Genomic DNA, 20,703 nt, shown 5'->3' on the forward strand with positions numbered 1-20,703 from the left:
CAGGGCAGTCTTAAAATTTTTAGTTACATGGCAGAAAGTACTGTAGCCTGTTTTTAATGTTTGATACTAATGCACAAACATGACAAAACGTCTCTGTGTGTTTTGATACTAATACAATGAAATACAAATATCTCTTAGACGACTGTGTTGAAGACTAAAAATGCAGATTTCTAGGTGTGACCCCCACTTTCGGAGTCTCTGCAGCGTGGGGCCTGGGACTGCAGTTGAACAGCCTCTACATGGGATCCCTGTGCTCTCTACAATTTGGGACCTGATCTAGAAGTAGGGAGCACTTCACTCTGTCCTAAGTAACTGTGGAACCAACTTAGACCCCTCCCTGGACAGAAGAGACTCAGAGAGTTGGGAGCCAGTTAGAGGAAGGTAGAAAATTGATTACTGGGTATCTACTTACGGCCCGGTGCTGGCCATACATTCTCAGATTTAATCAGTATGGGAGAAGTATCGCTTATTTACAAATATGAAACAGGCTTTCAGTGTTGGTTGAAATTTCCCATCATCACTTTTGAATTCATGTAAGTCACAATTTCCCCAGCTTATGTCCAGAAACAGAAATGGGGCTACTCAGTAACTAGTCCTTCATTCTGCTGTTGGCATTCAGTGCTGACTATAGACACTTGATTTACCAGGCTAACGTGAGTTCCCTAGGAGTCTTACAATCCTATTTATTTTGGCAGCTAATTACATTTTGTCACAGAAGTGAATTTAGTGTAATTATAAACCGTTCAAAGGAAAGAATTTTGTTATTAGAACCTTTTTTCACAGAAGAAATAAAACTTGACTCTAGTGTCTATGTAAGGATGTCTCTCCTTGCTATATGGTTGATTTTGAATATTTTAAATTTTATTCATAGGAAGAGCTGAATAAGAATGCAATTATGGAAAAAGGCAGAAAGGTCCAAGGGCTAAAACTAATCGAACAGGATTTGGTCTAAGGGAAAATAAAGTCTGTGTACTGGAGGTTTTGCCGTGAATATGGATTTCTAAAAAAATTAATCTTGTCAGGGGCACCTGCGTGCCTCAGTTGGTTGAGTGTTGACTCTGGACTTTGGCTTAGGTCATGATCCTGTGGTCATGGGATTGAGCCCAACGTCAGGCTCCTTGCTGAGCGTGGAGCCTGCTGAAGATTCTCTCTCTGCCCGTCTCCTGCTCTCTCAAAGTTATTAAAAAAAATGAATCTTGTCAAGTCAGAGTAAGCTACAAATATATTTTTGTAACTGTAACTGCCTCTGGTTTTCCATGCCTGGACCCGAGCACCTAAATTTTGCTGATGTACTGACTAGGCTTTTTTAAAATTAATGGCCACTGAACTCTGCCAAACTTTCTTACAGACCTTCTTGTATGTTCATTTTCTTACTCCTCAAGATAACCATTTCACACCTTGTCTTTCCAGCCCTTCTGCAGTACTTCCCACCGGTTCTACTGCCCTCTGTAAAAAAGAGGCAACCTGACAGCACCTCTCCTCTCACACGACCCCCTCCATCAACCTGCCTACATCTGTTCCCATGTGGACCAGGACTATGATCTCTGCTCAGATCCACTCACTCCACTTTCACTTCCTGAAGGATATTAATCCTGCAGCTTTTCCATCTCTCCTCCATCTCTCTCCTGGGTCATATCCATCAGCATGTTCTGATATTTGGTTTCTTGAAAGAAAATTATGCCTCATCTTACAACTTCCATTTTCCTGCTTCCTTTTGCAGCAGCATTTGTTGAAAAACTTCATATAGTCCCTGCCTCTTACTCCTTTCCTATTCTCTCAACCCACTCTGGTTGCCTTCCTTTCTCAATTCACCAGTCACACTTGTTAGGGCCAACCAGTGATATCCTTTTTTGCCAAATCCATGGCCACTTAAAATCTGTATCTTAACCGCTCCATGGCACTCGGTATTATTAACCTTGCCCTCTGTCCTTGGCAGACTTCTTTGTGCCATTCCAGGCACAACCAGCCAGTACAATAAATCTGTATCTCTGGGCAACCTCATTTAGAGTTGTAGCTTTAAATACCATAGACACTCAAATGACCCCAGAGTATTTATCTCTGGTCCTGACTTCTCACAGTTCCAACTGCCATTTGCCTGTTTGACATCTCAGATATCTAGTAGGTATCTCAAAATACAATAGAACTACTAAGGCAACCATATAATATATCATCAAAACTAGGACACTTTTGAGAATAAAAGATAAAGCTTACCATTGATAATTTTGTCAGGACAAGAACCAAACTAAACTCTTTCCAATGGTTTCCCATCACTCTTAGTGAGATCCTGTTCCTTAGATGGCATTGCGATGCTCTTATCTGGCACTCAATCCTGGCGCGGCTTTTATTGGCTGCCATTCTTTTTCTTGAACCTTCCCGTGTAGGTCACCTAACCTTCGGGTAGGTGACTTAACCCTTTCTCTGCCTGCATCGCATCTATAGAACAGTAAATAGTGGTACTCAACTTTAAGGATTCTAAAGCACAGCATGCCTGGCTCTTAGTAGATGCTGCATAGAAATGTCTTTCACTATCCTAAGGAACCAAACAGATTTGGATGGTAAGGGTTACTTGCATTTGCTGAATGAATAAAAACATGGCCTGCATTTTTTATATGTTTTTCATTACTTAAGGCCATGCACACATAGCACAGAGATGTTTGAATGTCAGAGTCAACTGTTTGGTTGTCTGTTTGTTACAGAGTTCAAGCTCCACAGATGAACGTGAGCCAGTCTTTATCTGGGTAATGTATATCTTGGAACAAGATTTAGAAAGAGAAACTTGGAATACTAACTAAAATCAGTACCAACCGTCACACACTTTCCCTTTCAAAGAGCCAGACCTGGATTTTCAGAGTTTTCTAAAAAGCTGCTTACTTCAAATGTATGTAAGTTAGATCATTTCACATTTAAGGAATTTTACAATTTTCATAAAAATCCCTAAATTTGTTGTTAGCACTCCTTTGGCCTGTCAGGTAAGGGCATGACTTTTCTTATGCCAACTCCTAAGCAGTCCTTTTACTGTTCATAGGTTTGAACAGAAGTCAGATCATAGTACATCTGGGCCCTGTCGCTTGGCAGGCAGGCTGCTCTAAGTTTATTTCCTTGTCTGTAAAACGGGGAAAGTGATGCACGTAAGAGTTCTCTGAGATGGTCAGTTTTAAGCTCACCACACAAATAAGCTCTATTCTTTTTGGATGAGAAATACTTTGTTCTCAAAGGCACTTGCTTATCCCAACCAAGAGATGAAATCAGCTTGCTCTTAAAAAAAATGTATTAGAAATTTGCTTATTGTTTCACTTAACACTAATCTATAGAATTCAGACCACATTAGAGCGATGTTTCAGAGCTGGTGGTGAGGAAGAAGACAGAGTCTGTGTTCCAGATGAAATGTGCTATTTAAATAAAAATATATCCATACTTTGAATTAAGGGAGTGTACTTGTCACTATCTTAGAAATGATTCACTCGCAAAGTATCACTCTGATGTGCCATTTACTAGTATAGGAGTTTTTGAAATAGCTCAAAGTCAAAATTACCAACTTTATTTAAAATAAATGCAGTTTATATCTTAAAATATAGCAAGGGAGTCAGAGATTATCTACTCAGGTGTAACTTAAGACAACTCAGAAGCTAAGCAGTTTCTTAAAATTACTAGTGCCTACAAACTGACTCCAGTCCCTGCTACTCAGCTTCACTCTGCAATGCTAGAAAGCAGCAGCAGTCTGCAAGTTACTCTTCAATGTTTAATGGTGCCACAGGGTTAAACAATGGCCTTCCTTTTTTGGCCTGAATTTTGCCGAAGTTAGCCTCAAATTCTTTTTTTGTTCCACTTAGATTTACCAGATGTCCATCCTTTATTCTATAGCCTAGGGAATTCAGTTTCTTTATCCTGTACTGTACTATCTGCGGTGTTAATTCAAGAACCATTGGCGTCTCTTTTATCTGAGCTATGGAAATTCCTTCTTTCAATAATCCCTGAATTCTCTCTTCCAAAACTGGAACAGAATAATATAAAATGGCAGGACATTTCAAAACTAATTGCTTCAGGTCATGATCTGTGCATTTAAAAACATTTTTAGAGAAGGAAATGCTGTTCTGTATACTTCTGGGGCAAAGGTGAAAAAGAAATCCTTTGAGTTTGGAGAGAAGCTGGAGAATATCAAAGTTTGTGAAACCTTGCTCCTGGAGAAATTCTAGTGTTTCCTTTATAGCTGCAGAAGAATTCAGCAAAATAAATGGGTTTTGGCTTAATAATTTCAGTAACCAAACTTTCACGTTGGCCTCGGAGCCACCTAAATTTAGGTAACTCTCTTGGAGAATACTTATCATTTGCTTATTTTTCTCAATAGGATTATGAAAAATATTAGATGCAGTTGTCAAAAACCTGCTAATGACCACATTTTTGAGTCCCAACTCTTGAAAGAACTGAATGTTCAGCTTCTGAGTTTCCTGGTCTGTAACAGTAAAGAAAGATTCTGGAAACTGTTCTATTAACTTGACTAACTCTTGCTCGTTTTTGCAGACCAACTGCCAGAGTTCTCTCTGGGTGTTAACAGCCGTTGGACTGCAGACAATAGCTTCTGGGCAGCGTTCCAAAATACTGGCTACAGCGGTTTCATTAGCACCTAGTTGTTGTAAAACATTTGCGATTTCTTCAACATAGGTTTCATCCTCAAAAAGTACCCATCCTTTTAGTCTGCGAATTTTCCTGATGTCGACTGAAAATTTATAGAGCTTTTCCACTGTTCTTTTATTTTCTTTGTTTGACTGATGATCATTTGTATAGGTGAAGCACGCTAGAAAGGGTCTGTATTTTGGAGCCGATAGCATCTTTCTGAAAGAACACAGCCTGCAGGGCTGGGATCTTATCAGCAACTTCCACAACATGCCTGCAACCATTGGCTAATTGCCACCGTCCTGGGACTCAGAAGGTACTTATTGCACCTGTAAGAAAGAAAATGCAGGTTTTAACATATGGAGCACAATTTTGGGCTGTCAGTAGTAAGCACAGAAATAACATGGATGTAAATTAGACAGGAAAACTGAATTTTGCCAAAGTTGGCTTCAAACTTTTTGTGGAATATTACATATATCCTCTTAAATGTATAAAGTAACTAACATACCTCATCACAACTTAGACATCTTCTACACTATAAACATCGTGTGCTTTGCCACAACCTTGTGAAGTAGTTTCCATTTTACAGATCAGTAGTAAGGCCACAAACAGTTCAAAGATTCAAAGACCTCAAATGTCATTCTGATACAAATTCCCTTTTCTACAACTCGTTATGTTTTTCTTTAGGAGACATATTTTACTAATACACACACACACACACACACACAGCTTTTGTTGTTTTTTTTTTTTTTAACATTTTACATTTTCAAGTTTATGTTTAGCTGAAGCAAATACTTATGGGGGGGGAGTCATCTCTAATTTTATATTTTAGAGTAAATACTTTTGCTAAATAATTATTACCCAAAGTCATTTTATTGAAAATAATAAGTGTAAGCTTGTTTTGTCAGAATTATGTGAAAATCCTCTTCATAAACCTAAAATTAAAGTAAATCTTAGCTAGGCAAAATGAGAAACGCTGTGACTGCCCCAGTGGAGCAGTGGGCAGTCACACTAAGTGGAACGGGGTCCATACTTGCACAATAGTCTAACCAGCTGCCCCCACTTGACAGCTTTACGTACCTAGAGATGGCTACACTGTGCTTCCTGCATTATCCACTTCCGTGCTATTTTCTTGTTATTCTCTGGTAATTAAAACATGCCTAGTTTACTGTTTGAACTTTCAGCACGTGAGAGTGGTTAAGTGTCACATCCCTGGCATAAAAGCATGTAGTGCTCAACTATTTAGCTAGTTAACAGCCTTCCTTATTATTTGTAGGTTTGAAGGAAAGTTGAAAAAAGCCATAGTCCAATCCCGGATAGTTGTGAAAACTATTTAATAATGCCATTGCCACATATGCCAAGGACTTTTCACTTTCAAGCCTGTCCCAACTAATGCAAATAAATCACTATTCTCTAAGGAAAAATAACAAGTAACAATGTTCTCATTTTGGTTTATCATTTGTAATAATAGCTCATTGTTAGTGTCCATGGTGTCTAAAATAACTGTAGGCGTAGTTTCTGTTTTACTTCGGGTGGTTCAACCAGGTTTTTTTTCTTTTTAATGTAATTCCTAATACTAGTTTCCTTTAGATGATTCCTAAAGAGCCAAGATATAAATATTAGGCTATTTTATAACATTTCTAAGAGGACCATGGATTTTAACAGGAAGGAAGAGGGAGATACTGCATAATGATGGGCACATGGAGCCCCACACCCCACAATCTTGGGCCTCACATCTGTACCACAGGCTGGAAGGAGCATGCACTCCATAGCCAAGATGCCCATGTTCAGTCCTGGTTCTAATTTATGGGGTCATCTTGGGAAAGTTACTTAGCCTCAGATTAAGTATGTAAACAAGTAGTGACTAGAACAGTGTCTCACAGTAAATGTTCAATACTACTACAATATAGTAAATGTACTACTACTCCTCAGGATCATCTGTAAAATGGAGACAACTTTAACTTGACATAAACTTTACAGGAATACCGTGAGGGTTCAAATGCATGTCCAGGACTATGCACAAAGCCTGGTACATAGTAAGTACTCAATAAATAGTAGCCATTACCAGGAAATATCTGGAGCTAAAATTCTTGTAGTAATAGGAGTTTAAATTGTATTTTAGACAGAAGTACATTATTTACAAAGAGTAAGTGAAAATTGTGAAAACTATTTTAAATGCTTCGGTCGTCCCAAGTGACAGTTTATAAAAGCAATACGTTCTCACTTCAGAGGATCTGCCCAACTCTGAAAAGAATAAGGAAGTGGAAAAAGTCACAACTCTACCACCTATAGACAACTGTTCATATCTGACATACATGTCTGTTTTTTTTTTTCCTGATTCTTGCACCCTTTATTATAATTTTGAACTACATACAAGCAAGGTTACCTGGTATATGAGAATTAGGGTGTAAGCTCAGCCTACAATTTGAAATTGTGAAGACTCAGAATTTTTCTTGAAAATGTCTTAAACCAGCACCACATTAAATACCAAAATAATGTCTTCTAGGGAAGTCCAGTCCAGCAAGGGGTTCCTCAAGCACTGGAGCAGATCCCAGTGTTTGGCTAAGCACCAGATGAAATAGTTGGCTTAGTGTGGGGGTCACATTACACAAAATGACAGACTAAACACTAGCACCACACTGACCACAGCAAGATGCTCCTGCCCAATGAGGCTGAGGGTAAAGCAGGCCGTCTCACATTTCCTGCTTACTCCAGGGTGAACTATCATGTGCTCAGGTGGGTTGTCTCATAATTAAAGCTGCCTGTCTTGCTCTTTCTTTCTCTCTGATGAGCAAACACAGTTGATGAAGAAAAGTGAAAAGCACAAATGTTGTGAATCCTCTGTAATTAACACACATTTATATATACACAGTTTATTTATTCTTTTTTTTTTTATCCACTCTAAGTATCTAAACTTGGCATCAAAAACACTCTAAACATTTAAAATGAGCACATGACATATGGGATAGATATAATTTTGTGATTCATTCCGTAACATCAAGTATGCTATTATTTTCTTTTAGAATGAATTCCTAGGAATGGAATTATTGAAGAGGAGTATGTGAACATTTGAAAAGCTAGGTTGTTACTTTATAATCCAGAACAAATGTCAGATGACCTTGTCACAAGCAGTATGACTGATTTTCTCATTAGTTTTAATTCTATTTTGTAAAAAATGAACACAACACTAATTTAACTTTGTTTTCTTGTATTAATGAGGCAGAGCTTAATGAATTATTTTGACCATCTATTTCCTTTAGTGAATTAGCTATTCCTGCCTTTTAAAAAAATTTTTTTTTAGTGTTTGTTTCTTTTTGAAAGAGAGAGAGAGAGAGAGAGACAGAATCTGAAACAGGCTCCAGGCTCTGAGCTGTCAGCACAGAGCCGGACATGGGGCTTGAGCTGGTGAACTGAGAAATCATGACCGAAGCCGAAGTTGGACCCTTAACTGACTGATTCACCCAGGTGCCCCTATTCCGGCCTTTTTAAATAGCAATCTTTCTGCTTTTTAAAAATTGACTTACATAAACTCTTCATATATTAAAAAAATAATCCTCTTGTTTTTGGAAAGATTTTCTCCAGTTCACTTTTAGTTGTTGAAGGTACATTCTAGCATACCAAAATGGTTACTTTTTTTTTTATTGTGCTAAGATATAAGTTTTTCTCATTTAACCTTTTAAAAAAATTTATTTACTTATTTGTTCAGAGAGAAAGTCAGAGTGTGCGCAAGCAGGGAAGGAGCAAAGGGAGAGATAGAGAGAATCCACAGGCTTGATGCTCAGCATGGAGCTTGATGCAGGGCTCGATCCCATGACCCTGGAATCATTACCTGAACCAAAATCAAGAGTCGGACACTCAACGGACAGAGTCACCCAGGCACCCCCCATTCTTACCATTTTTAAGTATACAATTCAGTGGCATGAAGTAAATCCACAATGTTGTACAACCACTACCATGATTTCCAGAACTTTCTCATCACCCCAAACACAAACTCTATTCCCATAAAACAGTAATTCCCCACTCCTTCCTCCTCTCAGCCCCCTTGTAACTTCTATTCTACTTTTGGTCTCTAGGAATTTGCCTATCCTTGGTACTTCATATTAGTGGAGTCTTACAATATTTGTCCCATTGCATCTGGCTTGTGTCACTCAGCATAATGTCTTCAAGGTTCATACATAATATAGCATGTGTCAGAACAAAGTGGTTAATTTTAAGTGGTCGAAGGGTCATGGAAGTTTCCCTTGATGATTCCTACTGCTTTATGCACTACATGATGACAAAAATTCACCCATATGTCCTTCTATATTTTTGTTTGATTTAAAAAAGCTCCTTGGGGCGCCTGGGTGGCGCAGTCGGTTAAGCGTCTGACTTCAGCCAGGTCACGATCTCGCGGTCCGTGAGTTCGAGCCCCGCGTCAGGCTCTGGGCTGATGGCTCAGAGCCTGGAGCCTGCTTCCGATTCTGTGTCTCCCTCTCTCTCTGCCCCTCCCCCGTTCATGCTCTGTCTCTCTCTGTCCCAAAAATAAATAAACGTTGAAAAAAAAAATTAAAAAAAAAAAAAAAAGACAGCTCCTTTAATTCACTTGAAATTTCTGTTATGAGCAGCAAGTCTAAACAGATTATCAACAGTTTGGCTATCTCCAAGCACTGTTTTTGAACAGTCCTTTCCTTCCCCATGATTTGTGAGGCCTCCTTTACTATACATTAAATGTAGCTTTGGGGCGCCTGCGTGGCTCAGTTGGTTAAGCATCCAACTCTTGCTTTTGGCTCAAATCATGATCTCACAGTTTAGGAGATCGAGTCCCAAGTGGGGCTCTGCACTGACAGTGTGGAGCCTGCTTGGGACCCTCTCTCTTCCTCTCTCTGTCCCTCCCCAGTTCATGCTCTCTCTCCCCAAATAAATAAGCATTAAAAAAAAAATGCAGCTTTTCATTCTACCTAGCTTCCATCCTCAATTCCCTATTATTTTGCAATTCCCTGAATAAGCCAGGAGGCTAATTTCTTTGCTGCATACTTGGCCCCCTCTGCCAGACCATTCTAAAACAATCTCTGGGGCAACTCACTCTTGCACATCCCCCACCAAGGATGTCAAATCTCCTCAGCTTGGACCTCTAGCTTCCCTCAACCCCTATTCTACTCTCAACCAATGCTCTTGCCTCTAATCTGTGCAAAGGAGAGCAACTCATCACACCAAACCTAAATCTTCTGGTATCTCCCCTCCGCTACAAGTATACCCTTCAGTATCCAGGGTAATCCCTGCTCCTATACTGATCCCAACCTGTCTGGCCTGAGACATCCAGACCCTTTCTTCCTTGTAAAATCACTCTTTCAGTTGTCCTCCTCTCTGGGGCTCCCACCCTTCAATTCAAAGTCTCTTCTCACTGTCACTCCACCTAAAACCCTATTTTCTCTTACTCTCAGTTAATTCTCACAAATCTTTCTTTTCTCTCCACTTCCTCCCCTCCTCCCTACATAGATCCCAATAAAGACAATTTCCATGTGATTAAAGCCAATGAGCACTTTTAGTTCCTCTCTCCTTTGACCTCTGCAGCTTTCAGCACAGTTGGCCACTTTCTCCACGAAATATTCTCTCACCTGATTTCCAGGACTCCCCATCCTCCCAGTTCTCCCCCTTCCTTCCTCCACTCTGACTTCCCTTTATCTGTCTCCTTTGCAGGCCCATCTTCAAGACTTGATTTAGACCCTCTCCCCTTCTTACCTTACAGTTTCTCTTTAGAGATCCTGTTTTCATCCAGGGCTTCAGTTAATCACTTGAGCTTCTCTCCAACTTCTCAAAATATGATCTTGTCATGTCCCTGCAATAAACTTTTCAGTGGCACTTTAGGATAAAGACATAAAACAAAATAAAAATGCCTTATACCATGGCCTAAAAGGCCTCTCTGTCTGGTCTCTGTCACCACCTGAATCTGTGCCTGCACCTTCCCCAAACCCCCCCCCCCCCACCGGCCAAAAAAAAAAAAAAAAAAAAATCCACCAGTTCTTTTCAGTCTCTGGTGCTCTACACGTTCACACCACAGGGTCTTTGAAGACTGAGAGCTGTTCCCCATGCCCAAAGTACCCCTGTCTAACCGCTAGGTCTGTCACTTTCTTAGACCTCTTTGACTTTCATAAACAGATGAAGCCTCCTGCCCCCATTATAGGCTCTCACAGCACCAAGGACTGCTCCTTGGTGCCACTTGTCATTGTTGCAGCTGTTCATGTGTTGTTTCTGTCACCCTCCATGAGGGCAGAGACTGGTCATCACCATGTTCCAATGAATTGCTTCCCTACACTTCACTAGACTGGCATTTGCTAACTCTAAGAGGCTGGGCAGGTGGACCTTTGTGTGTGCTCTTCCACAGCACCCTGCTCTTGACCCTAACTCCTCTAAGTTCTTCACCCATTCAACCAGTTTTTTTCTTTTTCTCTTTTTTTAAGCTCATGCTGTGTTGTTAGACATTACACTAGACACTAGCTCTTCTGCTAAAATGTTTCTTCATACCTTGGGATCACAAACAGCACTGGAGAACCTGGTGAGAGCCACAGACTCTCTGCAAGCACTGGGAGGGCAAGGTCTGTGTGCCGTTCTGCTCTGTCTCTCGCACCCAGCAAAGAACTTGGTCCACAGGGGAACAAAATCAGTATTTGTTAACTGAAACTAAATGAACAAACCAAGTTGGTGAGGCATCCTAATGTGGTGGCTAAAACTGTGATCTGTATGGGCTTAACTCCTGGTCATTAGTTGTGCTGTGACTTAAGGAAGTCATGTCACCTTTCTGAGCCTCAGTGGGGAGTGTCAGGAAAACCGGGACCCTACATCCTGGGTGACTGTGAAGACTAAATTGGGCTAATACCATAAACTACTTACAGAGTATTCAGAAAATTTATTAAGTTATCACAACCACCCATTTTAATTTTTTTTTTTAATGTTTATTTTTGAGAGACAGAGACAGAGAGACAGAGCACGAGTGGGGCAGGGGTAGACAGAGAGGGAGACACAGAATGCGAAGCAGGCTCCAGGCTCCGAGCTGTCAGCACAGAGCCCCACGCGGGACTGGAACTCATGAACTATGAGATCATGACCTGAGCCAAAGTCGGACGCTCAACCGACTGAGCCACCCAGGCGCCCCAACAACCCTTTTTAAAGATGAAGAAACAGATGCAGGTAAAGTAACTTGCCCAGGGTTGCTCAGCTAACAAAGGGCAGGCCTTGGATTTAAACCCAACAACTTGGTTCTAGGGTACAGCTCTTTCCCTGTGCCCTACACAGTAATAATGCTCTTAGCAAATGTGTGTTAAGTCACAATGTGGGCTATTCTGAAGCATTTCTGAGGAGTGAAATGCACAATTTTCATCCTTAACAGTCCCCTCTACAACACCAGTAATTTCAATTAAGTTCTACCTTTATAACATGTATGATCTGCTGACAGTTTCAAATTAACCCCAGTGTTTATAGGTAAAAGCGAGGACCGAAGGAAAAGACTCTCGGGCAATAATCCACAGCCACACATCCATCTCGTGGGGCCCGCGCGTTTCCAGAGAAACTTCTGACCTACGGCGCCGAGGCATCCACCCCCGCCAGGCAGACGGAGTTGGGCGACTCAACAGGAGACTGGTTTCGCCGTGCGCGGCCCAAGGTCCCCAGCCCCTGGCCCCCGCCAGTCAGGCCCTGCGATGCTGGTGGTGCTCACCCCCAGGGGCGGAGAAGGCGTTGGGACTCACCTGTCCGCTCCGTTGAAGACACAGTCGGTCCCGGGTCTCTGGCTCCGTCCTTCCTCCCTCCCCCCCGCGAAGGTTTCCCTTGGTGGGCAGTCTTCCCCAGGCCTGGGAACAAGCCACCCAGGCCACCAGCCCCTCTACCCACAGCCAATCACGAAGCAGGAGACCTGAGAGCCCCCCCACCCCCACCCCCCCCCCCCCCGCGCCAGACGTGAGCTCGCAGACGTATGTCCCCGGAGTCCCAACGCAACCAATCAGGGCGCAGGACACAGGTTACGTGACCCTACGCAAAGCGGGGCTGCGCGGAGGAGGCCTGCCAGCGTGGGAATCAGCTTTTCTGGGAACAGAGCCAGGAGCCAGCAATTACTGCGGCTGTTTTCACACCCTTTCCTTACCAGCATTTAGGAAACGGGAGTTCCGGTCGTTTTGTCCCTTGAGGAATGTCACCAGCCCATAAGAAAAAATGTAGAATTCAGAAGCCGCTGTGTCTTTAAGCAATAGCCATTTAGAATTCCCAAAATAATGCCATAGGAAAGAACTAATTTATAAAAGAAATGTAGTCAAAACAAAACAACCCCCAAACCTCTTTGGAACATATCTAGTCTCCCTGCTACCCCCCTCCCACCCGCCCCCAGTAGTCAGCGACTGTCTGATTCGTCTTTAAAAGCCTCTCTCCTGCTGCTTTCACCTGAACACTTGTTTTTTCCGACAAACTGTCCAGTTCCATTCTAATTCTTACCTGTGATGCTCACCTTATAAACTAATTTCTCCTTAAAGCCAGTCTCAGTGTCCATCCCATTTATTCTCACATTTATCTATCAATCAACAAATATTTATGGTATGCCTATTAAGTGCCAAGCATGTGAAACCGCAATGAGAAGACACCGGTGGACAAGACAAAGGGGGTTTTAAAAGTACATTCCCTGTCCTGATGGAGTTTACATGTAGGACAGTGGAGGACAAAGACATTAACAACCGATAACATGATTAATCCCAAGTACAGTTAAATATTTCCAAAGACAGGGTGCCCCCACCCTGCCTAGTTGTCCTATGCTCCTGTGTAGAGCTGGAGTCAGGAAAGCTGTGATTTTCCCAGGCTGGAGGTCTGTGCACACTGTGCACAGTTCTAACAGCCTGAACTCACACCACTGTAATTCTTCCAGACTGCCCTCTCGCCTCGTGAACTCCTTGTGGATACTTAAGAATTTATTTTCCTATGAACAATATTTGGCACATGATAGGAACTCAGAAAATGCTAATTTGAGTCTACCCTTAATATTCACTTTGTGCTCAACAGGCTTTTTGAGAGGGACTAACATCTGCACCTTAAATTACACAGACTAGCAACAAGAATCCTAGCTCCTTCTCTCAGGATCATCTTTGGTCTCCAGGACATTCTAGAATTAAATGAGTAGCTAATGCATATGATGAGGTCAGGGAGTGATTGTCCAGTAACCTTTCTTCCCCTGAGTTACCCTTAAATAAAAATTCTATTACTCATGGCTTTATTGAACACTTTTTCCTGCGATATAAGGATTTGGGGTCCGGACCAAACAAAATGTTTCACTGCATTTAGGAAAAGGAATTGGAGTAGGTTACAGAGAAGAGAAGGAAGTCAAGGAATGTAGTAAACTCAAGCGCCTTACAACTGCATGCTGCAGTCACTGCTCAGGAGGGAGGGAGCAGATATGTACACTAGGGAGCTGGCAGCTTAGCTTGTACCAGGGTTCCACAGACTTGTGTAAGAAATGGTAATACCTATTACCCTGTGCATTGTAATCAAAACTTGAAACTGACCAAGTCAGCTCTGTCAACTGTAATAATAACTAAATGCTACCTGAAGTTTTTTCCATTCCAAATATTTAGTGAATTTCTAGGACAATACAACCAGGGGGGAAAAAACAACAACAACACTTGGATGGAGAGACGGAGGAAAGAAGCCAGTATAATGCATATTACACACATACAAAAATTACAAACATGTTTGAAATTGTGGGGAGATCCTAAAGTTTCTAGTACTTAAGAGATGCATTAGAAATAATACTGTTACTGGTCTTTTATATCCCAAGTTACTAATTTATTTCAAGTGAATGTAAAAACAAAGACTTTATGTAGGTTCTTTCAAAAGCTTGGTTTCCTCAACTCATTTTTTCCAAGATGCTAGAACAGAACACATTTGGTAATAAGATTTCAAGATATAATTTCTTGAATGAATAAAAGGCCTTAAATCCCTCAGCCACAAGCAGGATTTTCAGAACACTAGCTCCTCTAGTTACGGGAAACCACTGCATTCAAACATCTACTCAACTGGAACACACTGACTGCTACCTGTCTTTCCCTTTCAGTGATTCTTTTTATTTACAATTCAAACCAAACTGAAAAAGCTTTGCAAAAAACCCCCTAAAAACCAAATAGCCCTATGTTTAAAACAAAATATCAATGCCTATGCTGAAACAATGTTCTTTTACTAAAATATTTATTCTCATTAAAACGGAATCTTTTATTCCCCTGGATGGTGATGGTAAATCCTAGGTCTATGAATTGCTCGGTACTGTACAGTACAATCCGGTCTAAAGAGTAGCTTGTTATATACAAGTATCATGAAAAACAGCGAAAATATCACTCCTTATTAACAGTGGTGAAAGAAGATAAGGCATACTTTTTTCTTTTCTCAGTAATGGACCTTATCAATTAGTATTAATCCACTATCTAGGATACTTTTTAAAATGCTCATCATATAAAAATGTTACTGTTTCTGGATTTTGGATTCAAATGACTCTTACTTTACTTTTTGATACAATTATCTCACTGAACATCTATCACAACTGAAGACTGGGAAAATAAAAAAATAAAAGATTGGAATTCCAAAAGACAAAAACTTGCCTACAAGAGACAGGAATGGGATAATAATAGTAATGAAAATAATGATGGCTACCCAGAGCTAGAGCATACAGCTAAGCAGACTGTGCCCTACACAATCCAGGGAGCTACACAGCACGGCAGCCCTGCAGCTAACACTTAAGTGAGCTCCCTACCGCGTGCCAGGCACTGTCACGAGCATTTCATATGTAGTATGACGGAGATACTACTCTCCCCTCCATTTCAAAGACAAAAAAGAAGGCACAGAAGGTTAATAACTTGCTCAAGATCTCAAAGCTAATGAGTTGCAGATCCTGGCCTTTGACTCCAGAGCCCACATTATTAATTGTAGTGACTAACTCATAATTACAAGCCCCATTACCTGAAAAAAATCTCTTTGGTTTTAAATCCTTCTTGCAGATACCTATTTTTGAAAGTACAAAGTATTTGGAAGATAGTAATCTTATCTGGAATAATTTTGAAAAATACTATTTTACTACATATTGGAAGTTGTTCCTTCATTCAGAATGGCTACATGCGGTTTATAGACTCTCTAATTTGTAATCACATCTCATATAACAATGCTCTCCCACTTAACTAAAACAAAAACTTAAAGAAGAAAAAAACAACCACCACCAAGTACACAAGATTCCATATATGCATATACTTTAATAACAAAGTCACTTAGCTGTAAATGAACAAAGGGAGACAAGGAGAACTTAACACATGATACTTCCACAGATTTGCATCAAAACAGGCATACATGAAGCTTTAAAACATATTGTCTGTGTTAACAGAGGCTGTAACTACCAATTGTGATGGCGCATATTTTCTAAAACATTATTATCAAAGAGTGTAAAGTTAGATCAAACAATGATGTCAAGAAAATTTTGTCCTAAAATTTTAACAAAGTCTTTTAAGAAAGTCTAAAAACCTCCTATCTTCCCACATTGACACTCAAAACATTAATTTTTATATCAGGATATCAGTTTGCCACTTTAACTTTTACCATACATGAAAAATTATCAAAAATATATTGATGGGTCTATACTAATTGTGACTATTTCTATTTACATTAAGCAAATTTTTTATCAAGTTCTTTATATACAAATTACCATTCATCCTACGTGAAATTCATTAAAAAGTTTAAAACTACAGAAATGTCATTAGAAACAATGCATTTCAAAATGTAACTGCTTTCCATCAATGAAGGACATTTTAAAATAATTTAACTGAAAAAAGTATTGAACTCCCCACCAATTTCAGCTGCAACAGTATTCTTCCTGAATGTTTTCTGTGATTTAAGGGGAAAAAGAAACTGGGTAAAGTTTGATTTCAAGGAATTAAATGATAAAAAAATTGATCAGTGTTTATTGATCTTCAAGAAAGTTACAATCTAAATTAGGTTGGCACTAAGAAAACAGCAATATTTAAAATGTTTTATTATTGCTGTCCATATATATATATTATTACTGAAGTATAACTGACATACAATATATTAGTTTCCAGTGCACATCAATCACATTGATTCAATAATTATATACGTTACTCAATTATATACTTACTGTAAGTATAGTTAGCAATAATTTTTAAAAAAGCACACAGTTTAAGATAACTGAAGAAACAAAAGTCTTTAAAAACTGGCAAATGCATTGTATAGATATTTTTCATGTAAATTTAAATGATAACATAATATGCCACATCCAATTCAACTGAATATAGCCATGGCTTTTTGGATAACTCTAAAAAAGGGCCAGTTTTTTTAAAAAATTAAACTATTCCCTGAAAGAATTTAGATTTCAGAAGTATCACAATACATAAAAGAAACATAACATTTAAGAGGCAAAGATGCGGGGAAAAGTTCATAAAGGGATTATATTAATACTACTACAATAAAAAGTCACTTTGGTTGTTTTAGACTCATGGTCACATAGTAAGAAAATGAAAAAGATGTCTTTTTCTGAGAAAAAAACTTGAGCACAACATCATAAGTTTTTCAAATTTAAAGATCATCAATTAAGATGATCACTTTCAAAACTGAGTGAAGCACTCTGTCCAGTACAGATGCACTTCTCTTGTCTAATAATTAAATGGTTTTGTAACAATTACTGAAAAGTTAATGCCTCAGTTTCTCTAGTTTGAAAAAAGAGATTAGTTCTATTTTGGAAACTGTCTTAATTTATGTTGATTACACACTCCACTAAAGCAAGAAATAAGGCTTTAAAATATTTACCTAATTAACACTCTGTCGCTGGACCTTCGGACCAATACTCTGTGTATCCTCTTCCTGACTAGGACGTTTCCCACCACTGAGACCAGTGCCCATGGAGCTTCTTCCTACATATTTTAAAAAAATGTATGTTTACGATAGGAAAGGTAAAAAGAACAGTATGCTCAAATGCTTCATTCTTACCTTGCTTTAGTAAGTGAGTTTGCTGACTGTCTCCATGAGTATAATGTAAAATACCACTCCCCTGAGAGCAACCTGTTAGTATTTAAAACACAGTAAAATTATTTAAATTCTAAGTTGTATGTATTAAGACTACAAATCCAATTTTTAGTAACTGTATTAGGGCATTTATGCTTTTTCAGACTAAACTCCAATCCTTCATATGAACCAAAAACCATATGCTCAAATCAGGAAAACTTAAACTTAGGGTCATAGAAATGTTGACTTTTGGCTCAAAGGCAAAATCACTAATAATCATTTTCTAAAAAACATTTATTTACTGCATGACAACAAGACACTTGATCATAGAAGGAAAATATAGGGCAACAGTGAGATATATATCCTTCTTTCACCTCTTGTGCCTCTATTCCACATTCTCCCCTCAGAGCCTGTCCAAAACATATGCCCTTGGAGATAAGTGAATAAGGGCCTGCCAGATGAGAATTTAACAATTCAAATCACACAAGAATTCAGAAACAACATGGCAGTTACCTAGCAATTGTATCAACCCTTCTAAAAAGAACCAGTGTCACAGGAGAATGGGTTGGCCCAGGAAATAGGTTCTAGAGAAACATTTTTGTCAGTGTGTCTAGATGATGGACAAATATGAACATTCTAGCCCCTACAGAGAGGTTACCTTGGTCTGAGCAAGATAATCTACTATTTTTTATTATAGTTTCATGCTCATCAACTTCCTCCGGATAAAGAATTCAGCTTTTCAAAGTACTCAAAATTGGGAAAGTAGATCAGGGATGAAGCCTTCTATCATTGGAAAGGGATACCTCCACCATAAATAATGAACTAGTGTTCCTTGAGATTTTAAGTCACATGATTTTTATTTTTTCGTTTAAATTTTAGTTAATATACAGTGCAATATTGGTTTCAGGAGGAGAATTCAGTGACTCATCACTTACATACAACACCCAGTGCTCATCACAACAAGCGCCCTGATTTTTAAACTTCTAGTGTGCCCTTCACAGAATGGTCACCTCTCATTAAATTAAAAACCCTCAGTTCTTGGGACTTGTAAGGCTGTTACGGCTGAAGTCAGACTCTGGACTATGGCAAATTTACCACTGAATGGTGCTACTCCTGGTTTTACCATTGGCAGGGCTTCCCCTAATAGTGATACTTGTCGCCTTGCATTATTGTACAAGATTTATTTAAAAAAAATTTTTTTTTAATGTTTACTCTCGAGACAGAGACAGAGACAGAGTGTGAGTGGGGGAGGGGCAGAGAGAGAGGGAGACACAGAACCCAAAGCAGGCTCCAGGCTCTGAGCTGTCAGTATCAGAGACTGATGCAGGGCTTGAACTCACAAACTGTGAGGTCATGACCTGAGCTGAAGTTGGACACTTAACTGACTGAGCCACCCAGGCGCCCCAGTACAAGATTTATTTAAAACTTCACGTAACAACATGAATGGACTTAATTCCACTGAATTATACATTTAAAGTGGTTAAGTGCTAACCATTTATATGTGTGTGTATATATATATATATCATATATTTTACAATCAAGAAAACTTCACTTGATCTTAGCCAAAAGGCCGAGAAGCGATAGAATCAAGAAAGCTTCAACAAATAACTTTCAACTATCATATTTATTCATACTTTATACATTTGTTGCATGCTTGTTTATGCTAAAGGCTATAACAGGTACTAGGGATACAAATATTACTAAGACATGAGGTCTTGTCTTCAAAGCATTTACAGTCAAGTAGATGACAGATACATAAAATCACTAAGTACAAATAAGTGTTACTAGGTTCTAGGAGGGAAGTTTTTATAGCACACAGTGGGGACACTGAAGAAGGAAAAGTCAATTTTACTGGAAGATTCACAGAGGTAGGCTAAATCACAGACTAGTCACCTCATTTTCTCAAGTTAATCAAATTCATTCTTCTTCCAGTTCTAAGATAAATGAGAATAATCTCATAAACGAAATACTGAGTGAAACCAGCCAGGCAAAAAAAAAAAAAAAAAAAGATTACAAACTATAGGATTCTATAAAGTGCAAAAATGGGCAAAAATTATAGTATTAGAAATTGGGAGAGTGGCTACTTTTGAAGAGGAGGTGGTAAATTAATAAGTTCAATAAATACATTCAGAATTTCCTTAAGATGGCATTTTATTTCTTTAGAGAGCTAAATGATAAAAGCAGGCACTTAGACTCTTCCTGAGTCCGTAAATTGATGAATATCTCAACTGCCTATAACTTCCCCATAAAAAATGCAGTAAGTTATATTGTCACAAGAATAACAGTACAAGAGACAATGAGTAGAGCAAAGAGCTTTGCTGAATCAACTGGCTTATGACTAGCATAGCTGCTTATAAAAATCAGAAATCCCCACATTAACTGTATCTTCAGGGACATTACAGTGGTTAAATTTCGAATGCCAAGATTATATAAGATGACAAATCTTAGAATGAAAATAGCTTTAAACAAACTCCCATATTTCTTATTTCTAAAAATCCCATGTTTTCTGAGGGCAAAAAGTTTGTATGATCACAGTCCTCTTATGTTACACTATCAATAGCACCAAAAGGATTTTTCACTCATAAAATTCGAATGAAGACACCATGGGGGGAAAAATCGCATAGAAAATGTATTCAAAGGAAACATACCAAAAATTTAATAATGACTGTCTCTAGTGGATGGAATTGTGGGTGATTTTTATTTGCTGTTTTCTATTTTTCTGAATTTCCCAAGTTCTCTATAGTGAATAGTTTTTTTAAGCAGTTTTGAGGTATAATTTACATACCATAAAATTCACCTGTTTTAAGTGTACAATTTAATAATTTTTAGTAAATTTACAGAGTTGTGTAATCATCAGCACAATCTAATCCAGTTTTAGAACATTTTCATGCCCATTTGCGTTCATTCTCATTCCTACCCCTAAACCTAAGATAACCATTAACTTAGTTTCTTTTAAAGGCATGCCTTTTCTGGACAGTTCATATAAATGGAATTGGGCAGTATGTCGTCTTTTGTGTCTGGATTCTTTAACTTAACATAGTATTTTTGAGGTTTATCCATAATGTAGCATGTACCAGCATTTTATTC

The 20,703-nt window shown here is 39.1% G+C and overlaps 2 protein-coding genes and 1 pseudogene across 12 annotated transcripts in view; all 3 read right to left on the bottom strand.

The window, feature by feature from the left end:
• Positions 1–3,516: 3,516 nt before the first annotated feature.
• Positions 3,517–12,443, bottom strand: MTERF2 (mitochondrial transcription termination factor 2). Of its 8 annotated transcripts, none has more exons than XM_053226698.1 (4): positions 12,333–12,443; positions 11,113–11,226; positions 10,330–10,426; positions 3,517–4,940 (listed from the first exon to the last, which is right to left on the bottom strand). In XM_053226698.1, exon 4 carries the CDS (start codon positions 4,893–4,895, stop codon positions 3,726–3,728), a length of 1,170 nt encoding a protein of 389 aa, XP_053082673.1. In that variant the 5' UTR covers positions 4,896–4,940; positions 10,330–10,426; positions 11,113–11,226; positions 12,333–12,443; the 3' UTR covers positions 3,517–3,725. The 8 variants fall into 8 exon arrangements, with proteins under 8 accessions (XP_053082673.1, XP_053082674.1, XP_053082672.1 ...); XM_053226699.1 differs by having other exon boundaries at positions 10,330–10,436; XM_053226697.1 differs by having other exon boundaries at positions 10,330–10,449.
• A 3,394-nt stretch (positions 12,444–15,837) lies between these two features.
• CRY1 (cryptochrome circadian regulator 1) overlaps positions 15,838–20,703 on the bottom strand; it is a 93,094-nt gene continuing 88,228 nt past the window's right edge. For 2 of the 4 annotated variants that reach the window (XM_015068833.3, XM_027070916.2), the window contains exons 11-13: positions 17,602–17,673; positions 17,422–17,525; positions 15,838–16,482 (exon numbers count right to left, since the gene is read on the bottom strand). In XM_015068833.3, coding sequence (XP_014924319.1) covers positions 17,422–17,525; positions 17,602–17,673 — 176 coding nt within the window. In that variant the 3' untranslated portion in view covers positions 15,838–16,482. Of the gene's footprint in view, positions 16,507–17,421; positions 17,526–17,601; positions 17,674–20,703 lie in introns of all 4 variants that reach the window. The other 2 variants (XM_053226702.1, XM_053226701.1) reach the window with 2 other exon arrangements.
• LOC113602935 (uncharacterized) lies at positions 19,077–19,198 on the bottom strand (annotated as a pseudogene).

The sequence above is a fragment of the Acinonyx jubatus genome, chromosome B4 (assembly GCF_027475565.1).
Source record: "Acinonyx jubatus isolate Ajub_Pintada_27869175 chromosome B4, VMU_Ajub_asm_v1.0, whole genome shotgun sequence".
In the NCBI taxonomy this organism is placed as follows: domain Eukaryota; kingdom Metazoa; phylum Chordata; class Mammalia; order Carnivora; family Felidae; genus Acinonyx; species Acinonyx jubatus.

Excerpts from the sequence above, each read along its gene's own strand:
- MTERF2 (XM_027070919.2), bottom strand. The coding sequence starts at position 4,895 with ATGGTTGCAGGCATGTTGTGGAAGTTGCTGATAAGATCCCAGCCCTGC.